General features: G+C 39.9%; 1 protein-coding gene across 1 annotated transcript; it reads left to right on the top strand.

The window, feature by feature from the left end:
- The first annotated feature begins 238 nt into the window (after positions 1–238).
- Mex3c (mex-3 RNA binding family member C) lies at positions 239–20,400 on the top strand. The gene is made up of 2 exons (XM_021640801.2): positions 239–1,317; positions 17,405–20,400. The coding sequence occupies exons 1-2, from the start codon at positions 588–590 to the stop codon at positions 18,628–18,630; spliced, it is 1,956 nt and encodes a 651-aa protein (XP_021496476.1). The 5' UTR covers positions 239–587; the 3' UTR covers positions 18,631–20,400.
- The last annotated feature ends 4,257 nt before the right edge of the window (positions 20,401–24,657 follow it).

Genomic DNA, 24,657 nt, shown 5'->3' with positions numbered 1-24,657 from the left:
CAGTCGCTCCCCTCGCGAGCGCTCAGGGAGAGAGGAGGGCCGGGCGTAGGGAGGGGACGGAAGGAGCCGGCTTCGAGGCCCGCCTCGGTCTCGTCATCCAATCAGCGGTCTGGAGTGCGGAGGGGCGTGGCCCGAGAGGAGGGCGGGGGTGGGGCTGAGGGAACAGGAGCAAGAAGGCTGCGGGACGAGAGGGCGGGCTCCCGGAGATTAAAAGCAGCCAATCAGAGCGCGCCGGCTTCATTCGGAGAGCGGCGTGGGGCGTCGCCGCCGCCGCCGCGCGCGCCGGGGGCTGGTTAAGGCCATGAAACAAAAGAAACCCTGAGAAGGGAGCCGCTGCCGTCCCCACCCACCCACCTAGTTACCTACCTCGGCTCCGGCCCCGGCCCCTCCACCCCGCCCTCGCGCGCCCCGGCGGCCCTGGCGTTCCTCAGCCCGGGGCGCGGGCGCCGCCGCCGCCGCCTCCCCCGAGGAAAGGTGTTTGCGCGCTGAGCGGGGCCCGGGCCCTGTCCGCCATGGGGCCCGCCGCCCGCCGCGCCTGACGCGCCCGCCGCCGCCGCCGCCGCCGCCATTGACAGCGCGCCGCCGCGATGCCGAGCGGCAGCTCCGCGGCCCTGGCCCTGGCGGCGGCCCCGGCCCCCCTGCCGCAGCCGCCTCCGCTGCCGCCGCCCGCAGGAGGCCCCGATCTCGAGGGGGACGGGCTGCTGCTGCGGGAACGCCTGGCCGCGCTAGGCCTCGACGACCCCTGCCCGGCGGAGCCCGGCGCCCCGGCGCTCAGGGCCGCGGCGGCGGCGGCGCAGTGCCAGGCCCGGCGAGCGGCCGGGCTGGCTCCGGAGGAGTCGGCGCCGCCGGGCCGACCGGCGACCTCCGAGCCGGCGGAGCTGGAACTGGAGGAGGACGAGGAGGAGGGGGAGGAAGCGGAGCTGGACGGAGACCTGCTGGAGGAGGAGGAGCTGGAGGAGGCTGAGGAGGAGGAGGAGGACCGGCCGTCGCTGCTGCTGCTGTCGCCGCCCGCGGCCGCCGCCTCCCAGACCCAGCCGATCCCGGGCGGGCCCCTGGGGTCGGTGCTGCTGCCCGCCGCGGGCTTCGACGCGCGGGAGGCGGCGGCCGCGGCGGCGGGAGTGCTGTACGGAGGGGACGATGCCCAGGGCATGATGGCGGCGATGCTGTCCCACGCCTACGGGCCCGGCGGTGGCGGGGCCGCCGCTGCCGCCCTGAACGGAGAGCAAGCGGCGCTGCTGAGAAGGAAGAGCGTCAACACCACCGAGTGCGTCCCCGTGCCCAGTTCCGAGCATGTCGCCGAGATTGTCGGACGCCAGGGTGAGTGCGCCGCCGAGGTCTAGCTGGGCACGGCCCTGGGCGTGGGTGGGAGACGAAAAAGACGAGTGTGCGGCGGAAGAGCGAGCGAACCCGGAGAGTCCGCTCCCGAGGCCGCCGAGAAGGGGTCTGGGAGGAACCGAGGGTCGCCGAGGAGCGGATGGGTCACCTTGCGAAAACCCACGCCGCCCCGCGCCTTCAGCCCGACAAGTGTTAAGTTTCTCGGGTCACCCAGTCTAGTCGGGCTCACTTTCCTCAGTGTGTCCGTGGAACACCAGGCCGGCATGTCCCCAGAAACCTCGGTTAGGTGGTAAGGTTAGGTCAGAAGTTGTGGGGACGGTATTGTCTTCCGAAAGCTTGGAGCTTGCAAGTTCAAGTAGCCGAGTGACCCGTAAAAGCGATCAGCCTTCTTTAGAACTGCTTGTGCAGATGAGAAATGGACAGACATGGAGGCATGTGCAAAGCTTACTCGAGAGGGGAGAGATGTTCAAGTGGCCGCATCACCACCTCCCTCTGCTAATCAGAAACTTGGCTTTTGAAGAGCACCCCAAACTCGGTTGGTACCCAGTGGACACATTACTCTTCTCAAAAAGAGATAGTGTCAGTCTCTTGGAACACTTTAGCTCGTACCGTGAAGGAAAAACTGAGCAGTTAGGTAACTAAGGAACTTTATGCATTTGTACAGTTTTCAATAAATTTTCTTCACTTGCCAGCACACCCGTTCTGCAGACAGACTCCTCCCACATTGTTCAGACAAAGGACCTATGTCTCAGATTCCAGGAGTAGGTTTGTGAAGGTGGGGGGAAGGAGATGCACAGAGTACCTCTGTATCCGACATTTTTAGGGAAGGTTCTACATGCCTAAGTGTAGTTTTTGCCCCTTCTGCTACCTGGGGAAGGGAAGACACTACCTGCTTCTGCTTCTGCTGCTGAAATACTACATGGGGTAGCCTGCTTGATACGGGCTCTTGTTGAGGTCAAATGGAGATGATGGCACGGCTGGTGGAATGATCTCATTTTCCCAAGTGGTCTAAAGTACACATAAATAAAAAATTGTTGAAACAGTGACTTCACCTGTAAGAGGGGGCTCGTTTTTACTGGGACACCCACACACACAAAAAAAGCTTGGTCTAGGTTGTTGGGCTAATCACTTTCACATGCCTCCTTTCCAATTGTAGGAGCTGATCATAATAGTGCATGAGACAACTTGTATGTACATAAAATAAAAGTGTGGTTTATTTACAGATACAGAGAGAGGTGCCTATTCATTTAAAGTCATTGAAAGCGTGCTTGATTTTGCTGGATAATGAGTTTGTTAAGTAAGCTGCTAAGACAGACTTTCTGCTCTTTGTTAGAAACAGTTTAGTAGAATGGCAATAAATGAATGTGACAATAATGGTACCAACTACATGAAGGCATACAGTCTTACGTCCAAGAACATGACCCATAGAGAATGCTTAGCAAACAGAGGCAAGTATTAAACCTGAGGAGAGTGCAAAGGAGTGCCTGCTAGGTGGTGATTGGAAAGTCACCCAAATTTCATTAGTAATTAGGATCTGGTAAACTGGGGTAAATGCAGATGCCCTGGGAAGTTGTTAAGGCCGTGAAATATAGATTTGGATGACAGGCTGAGAAAACACCTCAATACAACTTAATTCAGTGTTCATGGTTTGCCATAGCAAAGGAAAAGAACATATGCTTGCTAGTTTCACCACATGGCAAGGTAATATATCTTGGTAGATTTAGTTTAAAATGAACTTTTGTCCTTTACAATCATAAGCACCTTAACTGTAAATTGGTGGTGTTTACACAAATTTAATTTGCAAGCTTTTATTTTGTGCTGTTATATCATAATTGCCTTAGTTCTTAGGACCATGCTCTTTGGTTAGTAAGGAAATAGGAATTTATGTCTTCAAACATGGAGACAAATTGCTGACTGTTTCTCCTGTACTTAATATTTCCCAGAGTTGAGGGTACTGTTAAAAGTATGTCATCTTCCTCTATCTTATCTTAAGAGCAGAGTCTTGCCCTTTTCCTGCTTTGAGCCACTCAACTAGTGGATCATTGACCTCTTCACCACCCCCGCACCCGAGCAGCATGGTAATAAAACCTGTATTTGCTCACTCCTATAGAGAACTAAGTGACTAATAGTCACATCCTCTTACTGTATGAAAATTTCTTGTGAGACTACCTGTCCTAAGGGAGGTTTTTTTTTTTTTAAAGTGAGTTTTTTAAAAGTTTTAGTTTTTCTTTGGAGGAGCTAAATGTTTATCCCTAAAAATTAGCCATTCCTGCCATCTTACTCATTACCTGAAATCATAATTTTCTATTTGACATCTCTTAATTAGTTTTGGAAATAATTATGTCACAGATGGAGACATTCGTGACTTCAGCTCTGAAGCAAAGAATATAGGATAAATGGAATTCTGAGTCATGCATGCAGTTTAGCAAAGAAAGTGCTACTTGCAGATAGCCTCTGGTTCTTTTGTCTTTCAAAAAACAAACATTGCTTGTATTTTGTTTTTGTCAGTGAGATGGGTTTTCATCATGCAGCTTATACCTAACCCCAGAGTGTTTTCTTTTGTTTAATTTTATGTGTATGAGTGTTTTGCCTTCATGTATGTATGTATGTGTGCCTGATGTCAAAGAGGTCAAAAGAGGGTGTAGGTTCCCTTCGAAATGGAATTAAGGATGATTATAAGCCACCATATGGTGCTGGGAACCGAACCTAGGTCCTCCGCAAGAGAGGCAAGTGAGTGTTACTAAATGTTGAGCTATCTTTCTAGGCCCAAGACCATTTTCCTTTTTAAATTATGTGCCTGTGTGTGTGTATGAGTTGCAGGTGCCTGCAGAGAGGCTAAGAGTCAGATTTCCCTGAAGCTGGAGTTAAAAGCACAAGTCACCTGGTGTGGATGCTGGGAACTGAACCCAAGTCCCCCTAACCCCTGACCATTTTTTCATCCCTCATCTCCATGGACCACTGTTAATAGTAACAGTGATAGTTAATAGTAATAGTAACAGCAGAGCAATTTGACCTGTTTTCCTCCCAGAAGCTATGGCCTTTGTACATGTTAAATTGGTCTTGTTGGTGTTAAAGTCTAATACTGATGGCTCAGTGGGTAAAGTGCCTACTCCACAAGCATGAATTTCTGATTATCCCAGCACTGTGAGACTGACACAGGAGGATCCTGGAGACATGCTAGCCAACTATCAGTCATTGGGCTCCAGGTTCAGCAAGAGACCCTGTCTCAAAAAAACAAGGCAAAGAACTAAAGAGGAAAATATCCACCATCAACCTCCACCCTCCACGTGGGCATGCACAGGCATGCACAGATGTACACATGCTACAAATGTAAGATCTCATTTTATAAATATGAGATGTCTCTGTTTTTAAATGTAGTGCCTGCAAAGCATTAATAGTGGTTAATAGGTTTGATTGAAGTTCACAGGTTTTATTATGATTTGTCAGTAGTTACTGTCTAGGAGTCTAAAAAGTGAATTACAGTAGAACACTGGATCTAATTTTTACTTTACTAACAATATTAAACAATGTAAATTGAGTTTCAGATAAATGTTCATTTTCAGCTACTTTTGACAACGTTTTTATTTGATAGTATGTGTTCTTTAACCTTATAGGTCTAGGAAAGTTGTTTTTTTTTTTTCATTGCACACTTTGTCAAAAAAAAACTTTGTACCCCCATTATACATTTTATATACATTAGTGTATAATAAATAAGTTAACAAATAAGGTAAGATGAAAATGGGTCCTTTGTTTTTATCTCTGTGCTGATATTTTTATACTTCTAGATGTCACTGAGCTAGACCATTTAGAAAACTTCCTCATTGGTTGAGTTCCCTTGTTAACCACTGATCTCCAATGACAGTGTGTATTAGTGTATGGGGGGAGAAAACCTTTCCATTGTTCCAAGTTGTCAATAATGTTTGATTAGGAGAGACAGGATACTTAACCTTGCTGTGCATAGATTTCCCATCCAGAAGTACATATTTATTTTACTAAAAGAAAAAATTTCAAAACAGCACTGAAATCATGGTGTCTTCCCTCTGACTCCAGGAAGGGGTTTGTTTTTGACCCCTTTGCTAAGTAGTACTACTGGATATTTTACCAGTGCCATATAACTGTTAGGCGGGTTATAGGCATTTTGCAGATTAAACCTAAGGTTCTAAAAGTTAATTTGTATATTTAGTAGTTCTATGTTTAGACCAGTTTTAAACAGTGTGATTTTCACTATTAGTAACGTAATCTCAAAATGAAAAATTTGGGGGGAAAAACAACTAAAATATGTTCTGTTAAAAAAAAAAAAAGTGTCCAGGGATATAGGCCAGTGATAGAGCATGCATGACACACTAGGTTCTATCCCCAGTGCAATTAAAAGAAAAAGGAGAGAAGACAAGGTAGGGTGCTATTTCAGAAAACACTAAATAGGTAAATAGATCATGGTTAAAACTTCCATTTTTTTTTTAAGGTGATTCTAAAAGTATTTGTTTTGTGGTGACCTCTCACTGTGTAGCCCTTGGCTAGCCTCCTGTCTCAGCTTTTAACTTACCATTAGTTACAATATAGAGATTTACAAAATTCAGTGTGGTAATTAAGTCTTTAAGCTACTTGGTTTTTCTATTTTTGTTTGAGGGAAAGTCTCCATGTTGCCCAGGCTTGTCTCAAGTCAAACTCCAGATTTCTTCTCCAGCCTTATGAGTGCTAGGATTACAGGCACATTATCCCACCCAGCCAATAATTTTCTAATACTGGAATTACCAAGCCCAATTGAATTAAATATATACATAACATAATACTGCTTGAGTAGTTGTCTGTAACTTCTCTTAAGAAATTTGTATTACTCTTAAGTATAGAATCTTTTGTGCCAGTGTTTAAATTTAGGACAGTTCAATATATGTGGTTATTGCCTTTGTCTAGTAAGCAGAGGACTACAAATCACTGCATGTAAGGAAAGCCTTATTTGACTACATATATTAAATAGTAAGACTTAGCTTTAAAATAATAGAGAATTTGTTACTGAAAATTTTGCAAATGCACTTGAAATTATGCATAAAGGATTGGTCATGAACATTGTTCCCTCTTTATGCCTGTCTTCACCTTTGCCTTTTCCTCTTAACTTTGTTAACTTGGTCACTGTTGCTATGACTTAGGACAGATCACTTCCTTTAAGCCTCTTGGTTTGTTTTTTGGTAGTGGTTGGTGGTGGTTTGGTTTGGTTTGGTATTTGGAGAAAGCCTGTTCCAGATTCTATTCTGACTAGCCCAAAACCTCTGCTTTGTGCTGTGAGGGTGAAATTTGAGATGTCATTAGTGTAAATTCATTGTCCAATTTAAAATGCAGGATGACAAATTCTGTAAGGAGTAAGTTAAAATTTATAAACTCTTTAGCTAAAAGTATATGGCCCAGGCTGTCCTTGGCCTCCTGGGTACTGTTACTGCCTCTTCAGTACTACAAGCGCCTGCCAGCTATGCCCTACTCATAACATTTTTGTAGTTAATATATTTCTTTTCCCTTCTGTGCAAGTTCTAGATGAAACCTAAAATTTTATCTAAGAAGATTAAGGTAAAATCTTTTACCTAAAAGGTACAAGATCTTCAAATTTACAGTATGTACTTTCAGGAAAGGGTTAGGCTAGTTTAGAAGAAAATCATTTACACATAACTGATTCCATTTAAAATTTGTATTGTTTCTGAATGATGCCAGAGAGCTAACCAAGGACCCCATGCATGGAAGACAGGTTCTCTACCACTAAACTACATCCCAAACCTGGTAATTCTGAGAATTTTATTAACATGTTCTAAAGGGTAGAAACATCTGTAGTAAGGAAAACTTTCTTAATATTTGAACCTCTTTAACATACTTTAGGGGGAATTTTAGAAACACTAGTTTGGGAGTGGAAAGATGGTCAGCAAATAAAAACACGTGTTGCTCTCTAAAGAGCGGACCAGAGTTCAGATCCTAGCATCCACATTGGACAGCTTGCAAATGCCTGTATTCCAGCTCCAAGACATCTGTGCCCTCTTCTGATCTCCTTGCTTACCTGTACGCAAACGTGTGCATATACTCACATATAAATAATAAAAACACATCTTAAAAATTACTACTTTATAACTTTGAGCCATTCTTTTGGATTGTCATTGCCCTTTTTTTAACATTTTAACTTGTTAAAGTATAAAATTAGATCATTTTATAGAGCTTATAATGTAAACTTTATGCAAAAAAGAGCCCCTATAGTCGTACAAATTACCAATTATATTGACTTCATGTTTAATCCCAGCTTTGTAGAGTTTATAATACTTAACATCTTTCATGATCTAAATATTAGGAGTTAGGGCTATGTGTCTTTCCCATCAAATCTTTGTTTTATTTTTTGAGATGGTGTCTCCTATGAACTTGAAGTGCTACCTCCCCATTTTAGTTAGGCTGGCTGACTTAACAGTAAGTTGTGATCCACCTTTCTCTATGCCATAACACTGAGTTACAGACACAGGCAGCCATAGCTGGCTTTTGTGGGTGCTGAGGATTTAAGGTCTTCTTCAGGTCTTCTTGCAGGTATACTTACACACATACAGCATTCAGGCACACACATAGACATGTACATACACATACAAACACACACTCAGCATAGAGATGCTCTCTTTTATACTTAACTAATGTTCATCAGACTAAGATATGCTGAAATTGAGTTCTTATAATGTGAAAGCTTTTGAATAGTCTACTGTTACAAGAGGAAAGGACTTTAGAAAATCAAGTGATATGCCTCCTTATGTTCATTGTACTATATTATGAAATGTGAAATAATGTTGTTTTTAGAGGAAGAAAATGGAGAGCAGTGAAAAGAGTGTGAAACTAAGACAGTTTGGGTTTGAGATCTAACAGCAGCTAAGATCCCATCGACAAGCCAACTAAGTTAGCTGGGCATGGTGGTGCACACTCTGCACATGGTGGCAGAATTCAAGGACAGGCTGATCTACAAAGCGAGTCCAGGACAGCCAAGGCTATACAGAAAAACCCTGTCTCGAAAACAAAAACAAAACAACAACAAAAGTCAACTAAGTTATTTCCTGCCCTTTCCAAAGCACTTGACTATGAAGAATAAGTGAAAATGTGTGTAGGAGAGAGGTTTTAGAAAACTGAGTACTTTATAAATCCTATTATTTCAAAGCCAATTCCAATCTCCCTGGTATTAGTTGAGTTTACTTATGAAATACTTGGTAAGAAATAGTGGCAGGATGGAGATGACCTGTGTTAGGGTTAGTTTTGAGAGAGAAGGATGATAGGGGATGAACCTAGGGCCTTCAACATGACAAGCATATGCTTTACCAGTGAGGTTTATAACCTATTCCAGTAAGCTCTTTTAATATTTTAATTTTTTCTGTTTCTAACAACTAAATGAGGGAACTAGCTTTTATAGTACTAGTTACTCTCACATGACAAGTAGATTGAGGCTTCATGACCTGTTTGTTTGCTTGTTTTGTTTTACTTGTTTCTTTGGTTGGTTTTTGTTTGTTGAGACAGGGTTTCTGTTTCTTGGCTGTCCTGGACTAGCTTTGTTGACCAGACTGGCCTCGAACTCAGAGATCCACCTGCCTCTGCCTCCCTGAGTGCTGGGATTACAGTCATGTACCACTGAGCCTGCTTCATGGCCTATTTTAAATTCACTAACTGATTCATGATAGTTTTTCCACGAAGTCTTCCATTTTCAGTAGTCACTAATTCTTCCTTGAGGAAAAGCTAGACCTACACTTGTGAAGTATAGTCAGTATCTGAACAGTTGTTTTAGATTTTAGAGAATGATCAAATTCTTATAGGAGTAATTTGATGAACAGGAGGGGGGGTTACCTAGATATTATATTGAATGACCTAACAAAGGAAACAGCAGGTTAATGGTCAGTTAGAATCCAGTCCTACAGATTGGGGGGGGGGGCTAATGTTTTCTTTGAACTAGACCAAATTATTTCCATGTGGTAGCTGTAACACTGAGTTAAGCCATTGTTTGTGTGTATGGGTTGTGTTTCATACTGGCACACTTCCTTCTGAAAGCCAAAGGTCAGCCGTGGGTGTCATTCCTTAGAAATGGTTTGGTTTGGCATTAAAGATAAATTTAATTTTTTATTTTTATGTTTTTGTGTATCTGATAAGGCTAGAAGAACATCAAATCCCCTGGAAGTAAACTTACAGTTGTTTGTAAAATGCCCTAATGTAAGTGCTAGGAACCAAACTAGGGTTTTCTCTGGGGCAGTTGAAAGCACTCTTAACCATTCTTCTAGTTCTCCAGTCCCCCAGTCCCCCAGTCCCCCACCTTGACAGCACCCCTGGGGATCTATCACTGATAATCTGCCTTTTTTTTTTTTTAATGAGATTTTGGGAATTGAACTTAGTTCCTTTTGTTTGCACCACAAGTACTTTACCAATAGCTGTCCTTCATCCCTGTTTGTTAAACTTAAAGCTATCCACATAATTTCTACTTTTCAAGTTCTACTGTGTTACTTGGGGGAGAGAGTATGATATGTATGCTAGGAAGCTATTCCAAAAGCTTAAAGATCTGAACAGAAGTAGAAGAGGAACAGCACCCATTCCCTCTCCATTTTAGGCACCTGAAACTCTCAAAATGCTGAACTAGCTTTAATGTCCAATGTACCAATGTGCACTCCCAGTTTTCTGTTTTGGGCACTTCCTCCTTACTTGGCAAAACTACTTTCTTTGAGCCTCTTCAAAATGCCTTTGAAGTTGGCCTGTGCTTGTGTGCCGAGGACAGAGGTCAGTGTTAGGTTTTTGTCTTTAGTCACTATCTTTTGAGATAATCTCTCAGTGAACCTGGAGCTCAGTGATTCAGCTAGATTAGTTTGCTAGCTAGCCTCAGGGATTGTAGCTGATGTCCTCAAGCATGTGTAGCAAGCTCTGAATAAGCTGAACTATAAATTTCAGATTAATAAAATGTTCTTGAAGCCCAAAAAGTGATTTAGCTAGGGATACCTTGACTAACACAGCCCTTCAGACAGATCCAGAAGATGAGCTTTTGTTTATCTCCCGTCAAACTCCTTTATATAGAGCCACATTAGTGGCTCTTCATCCTTTTTCATTGCCTTATAAATCTCCAAACCTCTCCCTGGCCAGAGGCCATTTGATTACTATTCCTTAATTGGGTTTAAAATTCCCATGAACTAATCAATACATCTTTCAAAAGCTGAGGCCTTGGAAGAAAGGAAGGGGTGATATAATTAGCAGAATACATCCAAAAATTTGTAACCCTAACCCACCATCACCATCACCACCAAAGAAACAATTGAAGTGTCTGCTTCACTTGGCGTGTTGCAGGTGGGCTGAAGGACATGGTTTAGCTGTGTAAAGAATATCTAAGAGTATCTGGTAGGCCCAGTTGTAATACAAGTTCCTAAAAGTAGAAAACTTCACAGCTACCTGTGGGCTCAAGCTGAGGAGTAGAGATGAGAAGAAACCTAACTGCTGGCTCTGAAGAGTTAAAAGCTAAAGTGATGTAGATGGCTCTAAAACCACCAAACCTGAATTCTGCCACCAACCTAAATCTGCAAGGAAACATACCTTCTCCTAGAACTTCAGAAATATTTACATACACATGCGTGCACACACAACACATACACGAATCCTTCCACTGTTTTGATTTTAACCCCATTGGAACCTGTGTGAGACTTTTGTAACATATATATAAGTATATATTTTGAAATAATAAATTTTTATCATTGAAAATACCATTTATAGTAATTAGTGGTAGCATTGGGAAACTATTTCAGAGCTAGAGAGGGTACTCAGTGGGTAAGAGCTCCTGCTACGTAAGCATGAGGATCTGAATAGATCCCAGCACAAATAAAAAACTAGGTATTGGCCACCAGCCTAGCTTCTGGCTAGGAAGAAAGTTGCAGATGATAGAAGTAGGACCCCTGATGTCATCATCTGACTTCCACAGGACACACACCTACACATATACATGTTTGTCTCATACTTCTTGAAACTAGAAAAATGATCTTCAGAATAATTGAATCTTGGAGGTCATAAGCTTTAATGATGGTAACCCATGACAAAAAGTGTCTCATCATACACACATCCTACTGAAACACAGGGAACACACAAGAGTCAAAGATTGGTTGGTTAGTTTTTAAATGTTACTTGCAACACAACAAAGTTGATGCTGCAACTCACAGTTTGTAACTAGTTTCCTCCTCTTCCTTCCAACTCCAATCCCAACAACAGAGCCACCCTTTCTTTGGAAAGGGTCTCTTAACCTTGAGAAGCCAGATAGAATGTCTTATTATACCAAGGAGGGAGAAGATAAGTTGTGGCAGAAATTGGAGAGTTTTCGCTTAAAACAGCCCTAGCAACAATAATTGGGAAAGTGGGTTCATATGCCAGCAAGGTAAGATGGAGGCTTTATTGCAGAGAATTTACTAGTTTCTGCCTTGTAACTACCTTCAGTAAAACTTTGCGTGTTGGTTTTATCTTTAGCTCTAAGAAAACAAATAGTAGCGCTTATTTTTAAAACTTACTTATTTAGGGTGTTCAGGCCTCAACCTGCCAACCCTAGGTAACAGAGAGGTTAGTGGGGAGAGAGGGCTTCTTAATTCTCCCAGCTCTTTAGGGTCAAGTGTTTTTTTTAGGACAATACTACTCTCCATCAAGAGCAAACATAGCCAGCAGTGTCCTCCAAGACACTGCACCCCGAAGTGTTTCTCTCCATCTTTCTGCTCCAAACTGCCACACTTCCATCTCTGGTCTCTTCAAACCGCTGCACGCTATACCACACTACTCTTTCTCTTTCTGGGCTCTCATATTTATACTCTCAGAGCCCTAGCCCACGGCCTTCTCCACATGCTGCACATGGAAGGCCAGTACCAGCTGCCACAAACCACGCCCTGCACAAGACAATTAACAGCTGTGGACAAACTGTAGCCCAACTAAAATTTAGGATTAGGGGCTGGAGAGATGGCTCAGAGGTTAAGAGTACTCCTGTTCTCCCAAAGGTCCTGAGTTCAATTCCCAGCAACTACATGGTGGCTCATAACTAACCATCTATAGTAAGATCTGGGGTACAGGCAGAATGTTGTATAGATAATAAATAAATCTTGGAAAAAAAACTGAGGATTAAAACAAAAACATATTGACATAACATAACTGAGTTTACAAAGAAACCAAAACTTCCATTACAAGTAGCCTGTACATCTAAGAGTTGTAAAACTGAGGTTTGACTTTGAGATTTTGAAATTACTCATCCTGCTGCTGTAATTTAAAATAATCATAGCAGTGCTAGCTAAAAGTCTTAAATATTCATATATTCTAATCATACTTTCTTAATTTTCATACACAATGAAAAGTCCTTGTCCCTCCAAGTCAACCAATTTTACAAACACTTTATATTTCATTCTACAGCTCTCTTAGGTTCATGCTTACCTAAACAATAAGTAATAAAATACTGAGAGTATCTTGCACTTATTGGTATAACTTCAAGATCACCTCTACAAATGGGATGATAGGGGCAAAAGATAATTTGATACACAAAGTGCCCTCTGCAAATTACCAACCTTGGCCAACTAAATATTATCCCACTTTCACTTGCAATCGTATTGTAATACTGACATTGACAGCATTAACAGATGGGAAAAGTAGCTTAGCTACTACAGAATAAGAACTTCCATCTTCAGAACAGTGTTTGCTTTGCTGTAAACTGTTTCTTTTACCTGTTTGTCTCTTGGAGTTTAGTGGTTTAATTTATAGTGAAGAAATACAGGGATATAAGAAAAATTAGCTGAGTGAGAGGAATTGTAAGCATTTAAAATTTCGGCTATTTTTTATAACTTTAAAGTATTTAAATTTTCAAACAGAAATTCAGTCTTAAATATTCCATAAAGCTCTGTTTACCTCTCTACTTACAAAGAAATTATAAAATGAATTTGTTACTTCAAGTTAATGTCACTTTTTGAAAACTACCTAATCAAGTAGTCCTCACCTTCACAATGTGTTTCCAGGAATCATATTTGCAGCTCAGCATCTGTATGTCATAAAGAAGCTGTGCTGCGATGAGTGAAGTTTTTGTGTTGAACTGTCATATAAAGTTTAGGGAGAGAGAAGTACTTGCCTCTCCATTTGTTTTTGGTTTTTGTTGTTGTTTTTGTTTGTTTTTTGTTTGGCAGTGCCTAAAAAGGCTTCATTTTAAAAGGGTTTTTTTGGGGGTAGGGGGGAGTGGGAGGGTAGCTTTTTACGTCCTTCCCCTGATCTGCAAAACCAGCAAAACCAAAGTGCATTAGCCTTTGTGGTAAGGTGTCTGGCCTTCCTATCACAGAAGTGATTCAAAGCTAATATATCCTGTCTTTCCAATGACCATGCATCAAATACCTATTTTTCAATACCAACTATAGGGTCAAATAAGTGTTCTGTGTACCTACCAGCTAGAACTAACAGGTACTTAAATTACTGTCTCAGTGGGATTTGGAGTTTGGGGGGTGTTTTGTTTTGTTTTGTTTTGTTTTGTTTTGTTTTGTTGTAAGGTGTGGTGTAATGAAGTGTGGAGTGTGGTGGTAGGGATTGAGTCTACCTGCATGCTAGACAAGCATTGTATACTCACTCAGCCCTCTACAGTAGTTATTTAGCAAGCTGTCTTAATCATCTGTTGGTTGATACTAGCAAAGATAAAAAGGAAACAAACCTAAACTCTTAATGATACTTTGCACCTATAGAAATTGTCATGTTTTTTCTGTAGGATGAACCAGGGCTACCTGTTATTAGGAATGAGGTGTGTGCTTGTTTGTTTGTCTGTTTGTTTGTTTGTTTTGAGTTTGTTTTTTCCTCTGTGTGAGTGTATGTGTGTGTGTTATACTTGTGTGGGCAGGAGCCTTATTTAGATACAATCTCTTTGCTGAACCTGAGCTTGACTCATAACTAGCAAACCCTAGAGATCCTCCTGTCTCTAGTCCCTATTAGCACTGTTTTTCTCGTGGCACTGGGGATTTGAACTTAGGTCTTTATGCTTGTGCAACAAAGAACTCTTACCCAAAAAAGGCTTGTCTGCAGGCCAAAAATGAGATTTTTAGGAGGCTGCCTTCTTACAGGGTTGTAGCCAGGAGTGAATGATGCTCTTTGAGTATAGGATGTGACCAGTTGTTTGTTTGTTTGTTTGTTTGTTTGTTTGTTCCTTTCAGATTTTCCTAGGCATCTCTGTCAGTTACATGCTGTCCAAGGAATGTGATCTCAGTTCTTAGCCCCAAGCAGCACCTACTATGAGGAAGATTTGACTGTGTAAACAAACAAAAGATTGGCTGTGATCACCTAGTTCATTTTATTGTAGAGTAAAAACATCTAACTCATCTTTTACTCATTTAATTTTAATATAGTTGATTGTAGATGTAGTCTTACCATAGCGCTTAAAATTTCATGTTTCACAGTAATATAAATTTTACTTGTGATTTCTTGATAGATACTAACTATGAAACAACCTCCTCCCGACAGCCCTACTCTTCTAAATGCTTTTCTTAAAGTTTTGGTTTGGGCCCCACAGTTAGGAGAGTAGTTTGTTTCTTCTTTACCTAGTACTATAATTCTTAAGTTCTACTTGTTCTCTTAAACTACATAACCAGCAGTAAGATTTCTAAAAGTATAATAAAATGAAGAAAAAAATTAAGACATCTAGGAAAAGCTTTCTGAGGAAGGTGTTCCTCCATCTTGATGTCACATTCAGTGATGCTTGAATACATTTTGTTTTCAGAGAACCTGAGTCTGGATTTTCATGGTAATGTACCTAGGACACATAGTAAAAAGACAGCCATTTCTTTGTAAGTTCTACATTTTCTTTGAAGGAGGAATAGGAACTTGATGAGTTTGTGGTTAGGATTCAGAAGTTGCATAGTAGGTTACGTTGTTTTAAATATGCTGTAATATTTAAATTTTAATATTTAAATATGCAGGAGGCACGTGGGCTCAATCCCTCACACTATATACCACACACACCCCCAACCAAAAATCCCACTGAGACAAATTAAAATTAAATTTTAATCCTTTCAATATGGATGCAATTAGTAATATGGGACCAGAAGATGGAAGTCTAGGGATTAAAGAGGGGGATTTGGGGCTGAAAATAGCATTTAAGAAAGGCCCAGTGTTCTAATACAGAGAATAAGCAACTTTCCTTTCCATAAATGTTGTATAGCAACCCTATAGTATATATGGATATTCAGTTTCCCAGTGCTTTGGAAATTTAGAGGCAGGTATATAACCATAGGAGTGGAAAACATCATTCATTAATAGTTAATAGGAGTTGAACAAAACAGCTGGGAGTAAAGAAGCAAAAAAGGGAAGATTTTAGTCAGGGAAATGAGGGACCGTGGATATGCCGTAAGTTGAATTATGTGACAGAGTAAAAGAGTTGAGGAATGGGTATAGGGTGAAAGTAAAAAGTCAGGAACCAGCTGAAAAAGTGCTTTGTGTGCCATATAGTTTGAACTTCAGTGTATCCGGAACCAGTAAAATACCCCATGCAAAGAAGTGATCATATAACCCATCCTAGATTGAGAAATCATCATCTTACTGAGGAAAATAAAAATAACTGGACTAAGGTAAGGCTGGAGATATTTGGGGTTGTGTGTATATATATATAGTTTACATATATATATATATATATATATTTTGCAGATATGTGAGCTCAAAGTTATATATCTAAAAAGCCTTAGTTTTGACTTACCCATTAGTGACTTGTTGGGGACAAAAGAGAAAGAGAAGGCTTAAGAAAAAGGACTGCCCAAATTGTGAGTTCTGTTTTCAATAGCATTACTTTTTTTAACTTTTTGGAGGAACTAATTGTATGATGTATTCATGAGAACAAACTCATTCTGGGAATCTGCTTGTTTAATTTCTTTGAAAACTAACTCGGATTTTTAAGCCATAGTTGTGTGCTTGACAGTTTAGAGACCTATGGAATCTGCATAATTGGCAATGTAGTTCACAGAAACAATGAACTCAGGTACATTTGTACGTTGAACTTCCAAAGCTTCTAGTTTGCATTTGGAACTGGTGTTCCTCTAGCCATTTTCCATGAGTTTGCCATATTTGGGTTTTTTTTAAATGGGTCAATAACTTTACAATAAACACAAAATCATTCTACATTACTTTTTTTAATCCTATACTTTTATGGTTGTCTTCCCAAATATTAAAAAAACAAAAAACAAAAAGACAGCAGCCTTTTTCTCATAAGTCACTCTCAATGAAATTTTTTAAATGTTCAGATCAGTAATTTACAAAATGTATTCACTTGAGTACAATTATGATAAACTGCATGATAATAAAAATGACCTAGTTATGAATGTTACTGTCAATAAAATTTTTACAAAGGAGCTATGTTAAAAAGCAATAAAATAATCTATTGAAAGTCATAGAATATGTAAAAATTAAAATTCCTAGTCTAATGAAAAGACCATTGATTACTATATCACACAGACCTCAACTCTGCCTCTACCACTGATGTGTGAACCAGAACAAGTTATGTAATTTTTCTGAGCTTTTGTTTTATTTCCTTAGTAAAATGAGATAATACTCCAGTTCTTAGAGTTCTGAGCAGGTTAAATGAAACAACAAATATTCTTATAATATTTTAATAACCCTCTGAGTCCAGTTAGTGCACGACAATAAATGCTAGCTATCTCAACTATATTCATATTTTTCTTGCTGCCACTATCTTTGCAAAGTAGAAGTTCGTTAGTATTGTAAAACTCAATCCTACTGATGGTATAGTTTACCTGTAGAGTACTTTGTACGTCTTTCCAGTGTACTACCTATGTGAGAGAGAACAAACTAGACTTCTTAGTTATGACCTCCCAGTAGAGGTTCCTTCTCTTCCCAAAAGAGAGAATGCCAGACAAGTACGCCTCCATCTCCAACAGTATTGCATGGAATTGGGGAAATGTCACCATTTAGTGTTAAGTTTTATGATAAATAAGAAACTATTAAGAACTGTATCCTGCAGGGCATTTAATTTATTTAGTTGATAGAACTTTTCATAGTTTGCATTTACAAATATTTTTGAAGTAGATAGTGATTCTGAAATGTTTTCTTTTAACAGGTTGTAAAATTAAAGCACTGAGAGCCAAGACAAACACGTATATCAAGACACCTGTACGTGGTGAAGAGCCCATTTTTGTTGTCACTGGTCGGAAAGAAGATGTTGCCATGGCCAAAAGAGAAATTCTTTCAGCTGCAGAGCACTTCTCTATGATCCGTGCATCTCGAAACAAAAATGGCCCTGCACTGGGAGGGTTATCATGTAGTCCTAATCTGCCTGGTCAAACCACAGTCCAAGTCAGGGTCCCCTATCGTGTGGTAGGGCTAGTGGTTGGACCAAAAGGAGCAACAATTAAGAGAATTCAGCAACAGACTCACACATACATAGTAACTCCGAGCAGAGATAAGGAGCCAGTCTTTGAAGTGACAGGGATGCCCGAAAATGTTGATCGTGCACGAGAAGAAATAGAAATGCACATCGCCATGCGTACAGGAAACTACATAGAGCTCAATGAAGAAAATGATTTCCATTATAACGGTACCGATGTGAGCTTCGAAGGTGGCACTCTTGGCTCAGCATGGCTTTCTTCCAATCCGGTTCCTCCCAGCCGTGCGAGAATGATGTCCAACTATCGAAATGATAGCTCTAGTTCTCTAGGAAGTGGTTCCACTGATTCCTATTTTGGAAGCAATAGGCTAGCTGACTTTAGTCCAACAAGCCCGTTTAGCACAGGAAACTTTTGGTTTGGAGATACACTACCATCTGTAGGCTCAGAAGATCTTGCGGTAGACTCTCCTGCCTTTGACTCTTTACCAACATCTGCTCAAACTATCTGGACTCCATTTGAACCAGTTAACCCACTCTCTGGTTTTGGGAGTGATCCTTCTGGTAACATGAAGACTCAGCGTAGAGGAAGTCAGCCATCAACTCCTCGTCTGTCTCCTACATTTCCTGAGAGCATAGAACACCCACTTGCTCGGAGGGTTAGGAGCGACCCACCTAGTACAGGCAACCATGTTGGCCTTCCAATATACATCCCTGCTTTTTCTAATGGTACCAATAGTTACTCCTCTTCCAATGGTGGTTCCACCTCCAGCTCACCTCCAGAATCAAGAAGAAAGCACGACTGTGTGATTTGCTTTGAGAATGAAGTTATTGCTGCCCTAGTTCCATGTGGCCACAACCTCTTCTGCATGGAATGTGCCAACAAGATTTGTGAAAAGAGAACGCCATCATGTCCAGTTTGCCAGACAGCTGTTACTCAGGCAATCCAAATTCACTCTTAACTATATATATATACATAAATACTATATCTCTATATGGACTCATAAAGGCATGGGTATAATGGTACCCCCAGTAAACTTCCTAATGAATTCTTATGACTGTTATCAGGCTTTATTGGGATTAGGCTAAAGTTGTTAGTACACTTATAAAAGGCTGCTATGGTAACACTAAACCTAAGTGGTCTCTTGTCTATTAGTTTGGTTTGAATTATTAATACTATCTTGTAGACTCAGAGACATAGCTTGTATAAGAGTTGTTAAAGCTAAAGTTCTACTTGGCTGTGTAACCTATGAGCAAAATGTATACATCTGAGATTTTAGTCGGTGGGTCCCAAAGCCTAGCCGCATTAAGAGTTTATGGAGGGTGCCTGGCTTCACAGATGACTGACACTTCCAGTGCTGCCTTCTTCACACTGCCAGTTTTGACAAAACAGGTTTGTTTTTTATTTTACAACAACTTCTGCCTAATTCTGCAGGATTGCAAGTAATTTTTTAAAGCATTGTGATTACTTCTTAGTAATAATAGGGCTGATGGCAGTTTACTAGATCACTGGTTATAATTTGGGACAAAAACTGCTACATTGACTTTCATCTCGCCCAGAGTGCTCAAGGCTGGTATGTTCAGTGGATCAGGAATACAATTGTCTTTGATTGTGAATTCCTACCCATTGCCTCAGTGAATGTGGAAATGGCTGCCTAGGTTTTCCCATTTCAGGATGGGCTTTGGGATGCACCTGTATTGGCTAAAAAATTGAGAATGCGAACATTCCATTCATTAGTCTGATCAAGCTATTAATTAATATTTAGACTGTAGATCAAAATGTGAAACATTTTATGTTCAATCCATATTTGTCTTGCACATTATAAATATATTTTTATTTTTTAGTAATGTAGGGGATGGGGAGGGAGATAATAATGCCCTTGGCATAATTCATGAAAGCAGCTGTGACAACCTCTAATCAGTTTACTTCATTTCAAACCTATTTCCAATCACAAGGAAAGATTTCTTTAAAACACACTTATACATTTCACCTGTGGATGTTTAACGTCATCCTCAGTATGTCCCCAAATTTGCTGGTATTGAAAGGACAAAACATTATACTGGTGGGGTTTTCTACTAATTATTTTTTGAAGCGTTATTTTCCCAACACAAAAGAGCTTTTTTTCTCAGTATAACAAAAATTGAAATCTTATGTGTATTCAATAGTAAATAGACAAATTTTATTTTTTATTTCCACTTGAAGAGTTACATTTCGTATAAAGTTTACAAATAACGGTTTTTATTTTGATTTTTTTTCAGTATAAAAAAAGTTGCCTTGATGGCATATTATGATGTAATGCTAATTGCTTGTAGGATAGTTAATTGTCAGTATTGAATCCTAATCTCTAGCTGCCGTCTTGTAGATATGGACGAATGTCACCAAGCATGTGTTTTTTATTTTGTTGCATCGTACACTGCAACTAATAAGCCAAGGAATCGACATATATTAGGTGCGTGTACTGTTTCTAAAAACCACAAACTAAGAATGATAAATTATCAATATAGTTTAGTATTTGCTAATTTTACTACACTCTTTTGTTATGTATATGTAGGGAAGTCATAGGGATTATAAATTCAATTTGAGTAAAGTTTAAAACCATATATTTTATGATAAAGGGCCTTTAACTTAAGATGGCCAAAGCACTGATATTATATATTTGCTGTAAAGAGAATTATAAGAGTTTTATTTTTCTGATATTAAAAGTTACTTAATAAAGACTTGTTTCCATTAACTTGAATGTATTTTCCTTGGTGTTTTTTATATAACTCTTATCCTTTAATCTTAAACAAAAAGGAACTACTTAATGAAATTTTCTTATCAAATCTTCCTCCTCTCTAACTTATGCTCTTGGTTGTAGTGTTATGAGACAGTGAGTGTATATGTGTGCACACATGCATGCTCCTGGTGTTAAACATGTCATTCCTAGCCCCCATTTACCTTTTGTGTGGCTGTCTGTCTACCTTACTTTTTGAGACACTCAACCTGGAGCTCATTGATTCTAAGTAGACTGGTTGGCCAGAGAATGGGCCAACCTCACCCACCCCAGAATTGGCACTGCAGGTGTGCACTGCTGCACGTGATTTTCACATGGGGTCTCCATTCTTGCACAGCAGGCCAACTCCCCAGGCTGAAAGTACAGGTTTTAAACTTTTGACTAAAACTACTTTCTGAAAGACCATACGTGGTTGACAAAAATATTACACCATTTGCAAATTTGATTTGATGTTGATTTGGAGTAGATTGTTGCCATTTGATTAAAAAGAATAAATACTGCATCTTTAAGATTGGTGTAAAGTAATTAAAGTATTCTTATGTTGTAGAGGTTTGACACTACCAGAACAAGTCTTTATTGTAGGTTTTTTATTAAGTTTGCCTTTAAACTTAGTTAAATTCTGAAGTTATGCACTTCTTTTTATCAAGATTTTATCAACAGAACCCCTATGCAAAGTGTTGAGCAAACATGGAACAGAGCAGAATGATTGGGTTAAGAAAAATAAAAACGGTAGACAAGTAGCAGCTAACTTACTCTGGGTTTTTCTCCAGAGCTAGATACTACCCCACCTGCTACCTGCCTTCCAATCCCTTAAGTTTCAATTTTTTTCTCATTCAAAAACCTTATAAACATCAAGGAGTTAAGAGTAGTAAGAACATTCTATCTTTTCCATATCTGTATTTCTACAATTTAATGGTTGTAGTAATGACTACTTTTTTTTATGACTACCTTATACCTGAGCCATTTATTGTTGGTTGGTCCTTAAGATACTGGGAAATGGGGCATTGAAAAGATACAGGACATCGGAAAGTAATGAGATCATATTTTTAATACATATTAAGAATACCTTCCCAGGGGCTGGAGAGATGGCTCAGTGGTTAAGAGCACTGTCTGCTGTTCCAAAGGTCATGAGTTCAATTCCCAGCAACCACATGGTGGCTCACAACCATCTATAATGTGAATTGAATCCCTCTTCTGCCAGGTGTAAATACAGATAGAACACTCATATACATTAAATAAATAAATAAATCTTAAAAAAAATAGAATACCTTCCCATTGGAGGATCTCTTAGTAATTTTCCATTTAAACTGTCCATGTGGAATTACCAAAAGATACAAAGTAATTGAATTTTCCTGCCATTGAGATGTCTGCTACCTTCCTACTCTCTTGTGCCTTCTCAATTTTAAAAGGTACCATTTGTGCAGTACCAGAGCATGTCTTTGGAGATCATTAAGCAAAAGAAAATATCTAAAAATGAAACCACAGATTCGTAGGCCCTTATGACTTGACTTTAGATCTCTGTTCATGATGTCTCCTGGTAAATGGGGCTATTTGTAACCTAAGAACAAAGGAATTACAGAATTACTTTTCCAGGTGCCTTTGGGATTCCCTTAAAAATATTAATTTTTTTTATTTTACTATAAATGGCTCAAGAAATACTGAACTGAATTCACTAGCAGACTAAAATCTTTCTTAGTAACAAATCATGTAAATAGTAGAGCTAAGAGGTAGAGCACAGGCCTAGGTTGTATCAAGGCCCTAGGTTCAGTTTCCAACCTTCTTTGACAATTTTATGTATGTATAAAGTGTATTTTCATATTTCTCTAGCCCTCACAAATCCTTGAGCTTTTCACCTTCGTGTCTATAATGTTTGCTGGGTGCTGCATATGTGCATTTAGGTTAGGTTTGGAGGCACCACAGTCATACTGTCTTAAGGCTGAATAAATCCTTAAAATGTAGGACAGTTTATACTGATCTGTTAAAATTAACAAATACTTACCTATATTCAAAAGTGAAATTTTGGGTTTCCTTATGTGATCCTGAAACTGCAAGAGGCTAATTTAGCTGGAAACTAATTTGTAGGTATTCCCATTCTAAAGCATCGAGGCTCAGAACTTTTTGTGACATTTCCCAAGATGAAAGTTGGCAAAATTTTGACCTGATTTCTCCCCTACAGTTTTGAGGAAATTACCAAGACACAAGTGAGATAGTTTGAGGCCTACTTGAATCAGATGTGACCTGCTGAAGTATGATAATTACTGAGTATTGTAGATAAATGGAATTTAAAATATAAATCTCAAGGGCTGAAAGAATTCTTGATAATTTTATAGTTAGCTAATTCTAATAAACATTTATAAATTAGCTAGGTTCAAAGTGTGAGGTTTATTAGATAATAAAGCATATTTTTCTGACCAACATATGCCTTAGCTTTACCCATTCTATCTCTAAGCAGTAGAGTTCGTAAATAACCCATACTTGCCAAGAAATTGTTTATATTCGCGAGGTAAATTTTTCTGAAACACTACTTAAAGCCACAGAAAAACTAGATATACTCCTTATTTCTTTCATGTTGACTCTAAAAACTTGCTTTGATGTTAAGTTTTATTCATGGTCATGTTGTTAGGAAATGGCTAACAAAAGTGACTCCACCCCCAAGACAAGATCTTGCTATGCATAGCCCAGGCCAGGCTAGCCTCAAACTCAGAAACCTCCAGCCTCCTGAGTACTGGGCATGCAAGTGTCCAGCTATTCTTTTGGTTTGGTTTGATACAACCATGGGAATGGACCCATCCATTGTAGGCAAGTGCTACCACCAAGCTATGCCCCCAGCTTTTAAAGCTACTTAGCCTTTGCTACATTCAGGACTTTTCCTGTATCTAGGCTACAAAAAAAAAAAAAAAATGGCAGCTTGACCCATGTGATGCTTGGTGATGCCACACGTTTGTTGCAACTCCAGTGGAAATGCTGCATGGGAACTCATAAAAGATCTTACCTAGAAGACAGACAGATCTTTACTTTTCAGCATAAGGATTAAGATTCTCCAAAATTCTTACTTTGAGAGATGCTGTCATTTGAATTTGAGAAAGCAGTCTCCAAATACATGTTTTCCCCAAATTATTCTCAGTGGCCTTTCTTGACTACATTTAAATCAATGAGATAAGGTTTCTTTAAGATGAGATTCAAAACTTTTTTTTCCCAGGCAAAGATTCCAAGTTATTTTTCTAAGCTAAGTCTTCATTCAGAGCTTGCACAAAGTAGACAGGACTTTGATGATACTCCTCTTGTTTCTCAACTTTTTAAGTGATTTCAGTCCTTGACCTTTGTATAATCTCTCTTCAAGGAACTTGGCTCTTAAAACCTTCCTCACAAAAAGTATCTATAGCCATCACTTGTGCTCATTTTTAAACTTTTATTTCGAGTATTTAATCCTCTATGTCCCTTCCACCAACCTTTTAACCCTACGTAAGAGATGGTTAGTGGAGAGAGGAAGCACAGACCTTTATTTCTCCCAGCTGTTTAGGGTTGGTGGGTTCTTTTGGGGCTATACCAGTCTCCATCAACAGCAGACGTACAGCAGTACGCTGCACTGAAATGTTTGTCTCCTCCATCTCTGGTCTCTCCAAACTGCCACCCCTTCTCTTTCTGGACTCTTGTACTTGTATTTCTCACAGTCCTAGACCATGTCCCTTCTGTGCTGCAAGAGGCAAAGACCACACCCCAAAGGAGGCAATTATCAGCTGTGGACAAACTGAAATTCCTGGGATTAAAACAAAATCATTTACACAACACAACTGAGTTTTTAAAGAAACCAGAACTTCGATTATAGTCACTCCACCACCACTGCTGTTTGGACATACTGATGCAATCCTTCCCAAACAAAAGATGGAACCACTTAGACCTACAGTTCTCAACCTTCCCAATGCTGTGACCCTTTAGCACAGTTCCTCATGTTGTGGCGACCCCCCAACTATAAAATTCTTTCTGTTGCTACTTCATAACTAGTTTTGCTACTGTTAAGAATTATAATTTAAGTATCAGTAGTATGCAGAATATCTGATGATCCAAAGGGGTTGTAACTCACAAGATGAGAAACAATGACTTAGACTGTGTCTCTGTCATTTGGAAATTTTTTTATTTGAAGTTGATCAGCAAAGGGGATTGTACCACCCTTTGAGTTCATCTGACTTCTTAGCATTTCCCATGCTTTCCAAGTCC

Source organism: Meriones unguiculatus, chromosome 2 (genome assembly GCF_030254825.1).
Source record: "Meriones unguiculatus strain TT.TT164.6M chromosome 2, Bangor_MerUng_6.1, whole genome shotgun sequence".
Taxonomy (NCBI): domain Eukaryota; kingdom Metazoa; phylum Chordata; class Mammalia; order Rodentia; family Muridae; genus Meriones; species Meriones unguiculatus.
Note: the sequence above shows the minus strand (reverse complement) of the source record. Positions and strands in the feature narration are given on the sequence as shown.

Bases quoted from the DNA above. Each gene is read 5' to 3' on its own strand.
- Mex3c (XM_021640801.2), top strand. From the start codon at position 588: ATGCCGAGCGGCAGCTCCGCGGCCCTGGCCCTGGCGGCGGCCCCGGCC. The intron at 1,318-17,404 runs GTGAGTGCGCCG...TTCTTTTAACAG, and splicing joins CGAGATTGTCGGACGCCAGG to GTTGTAAAATTAAAGCACTG.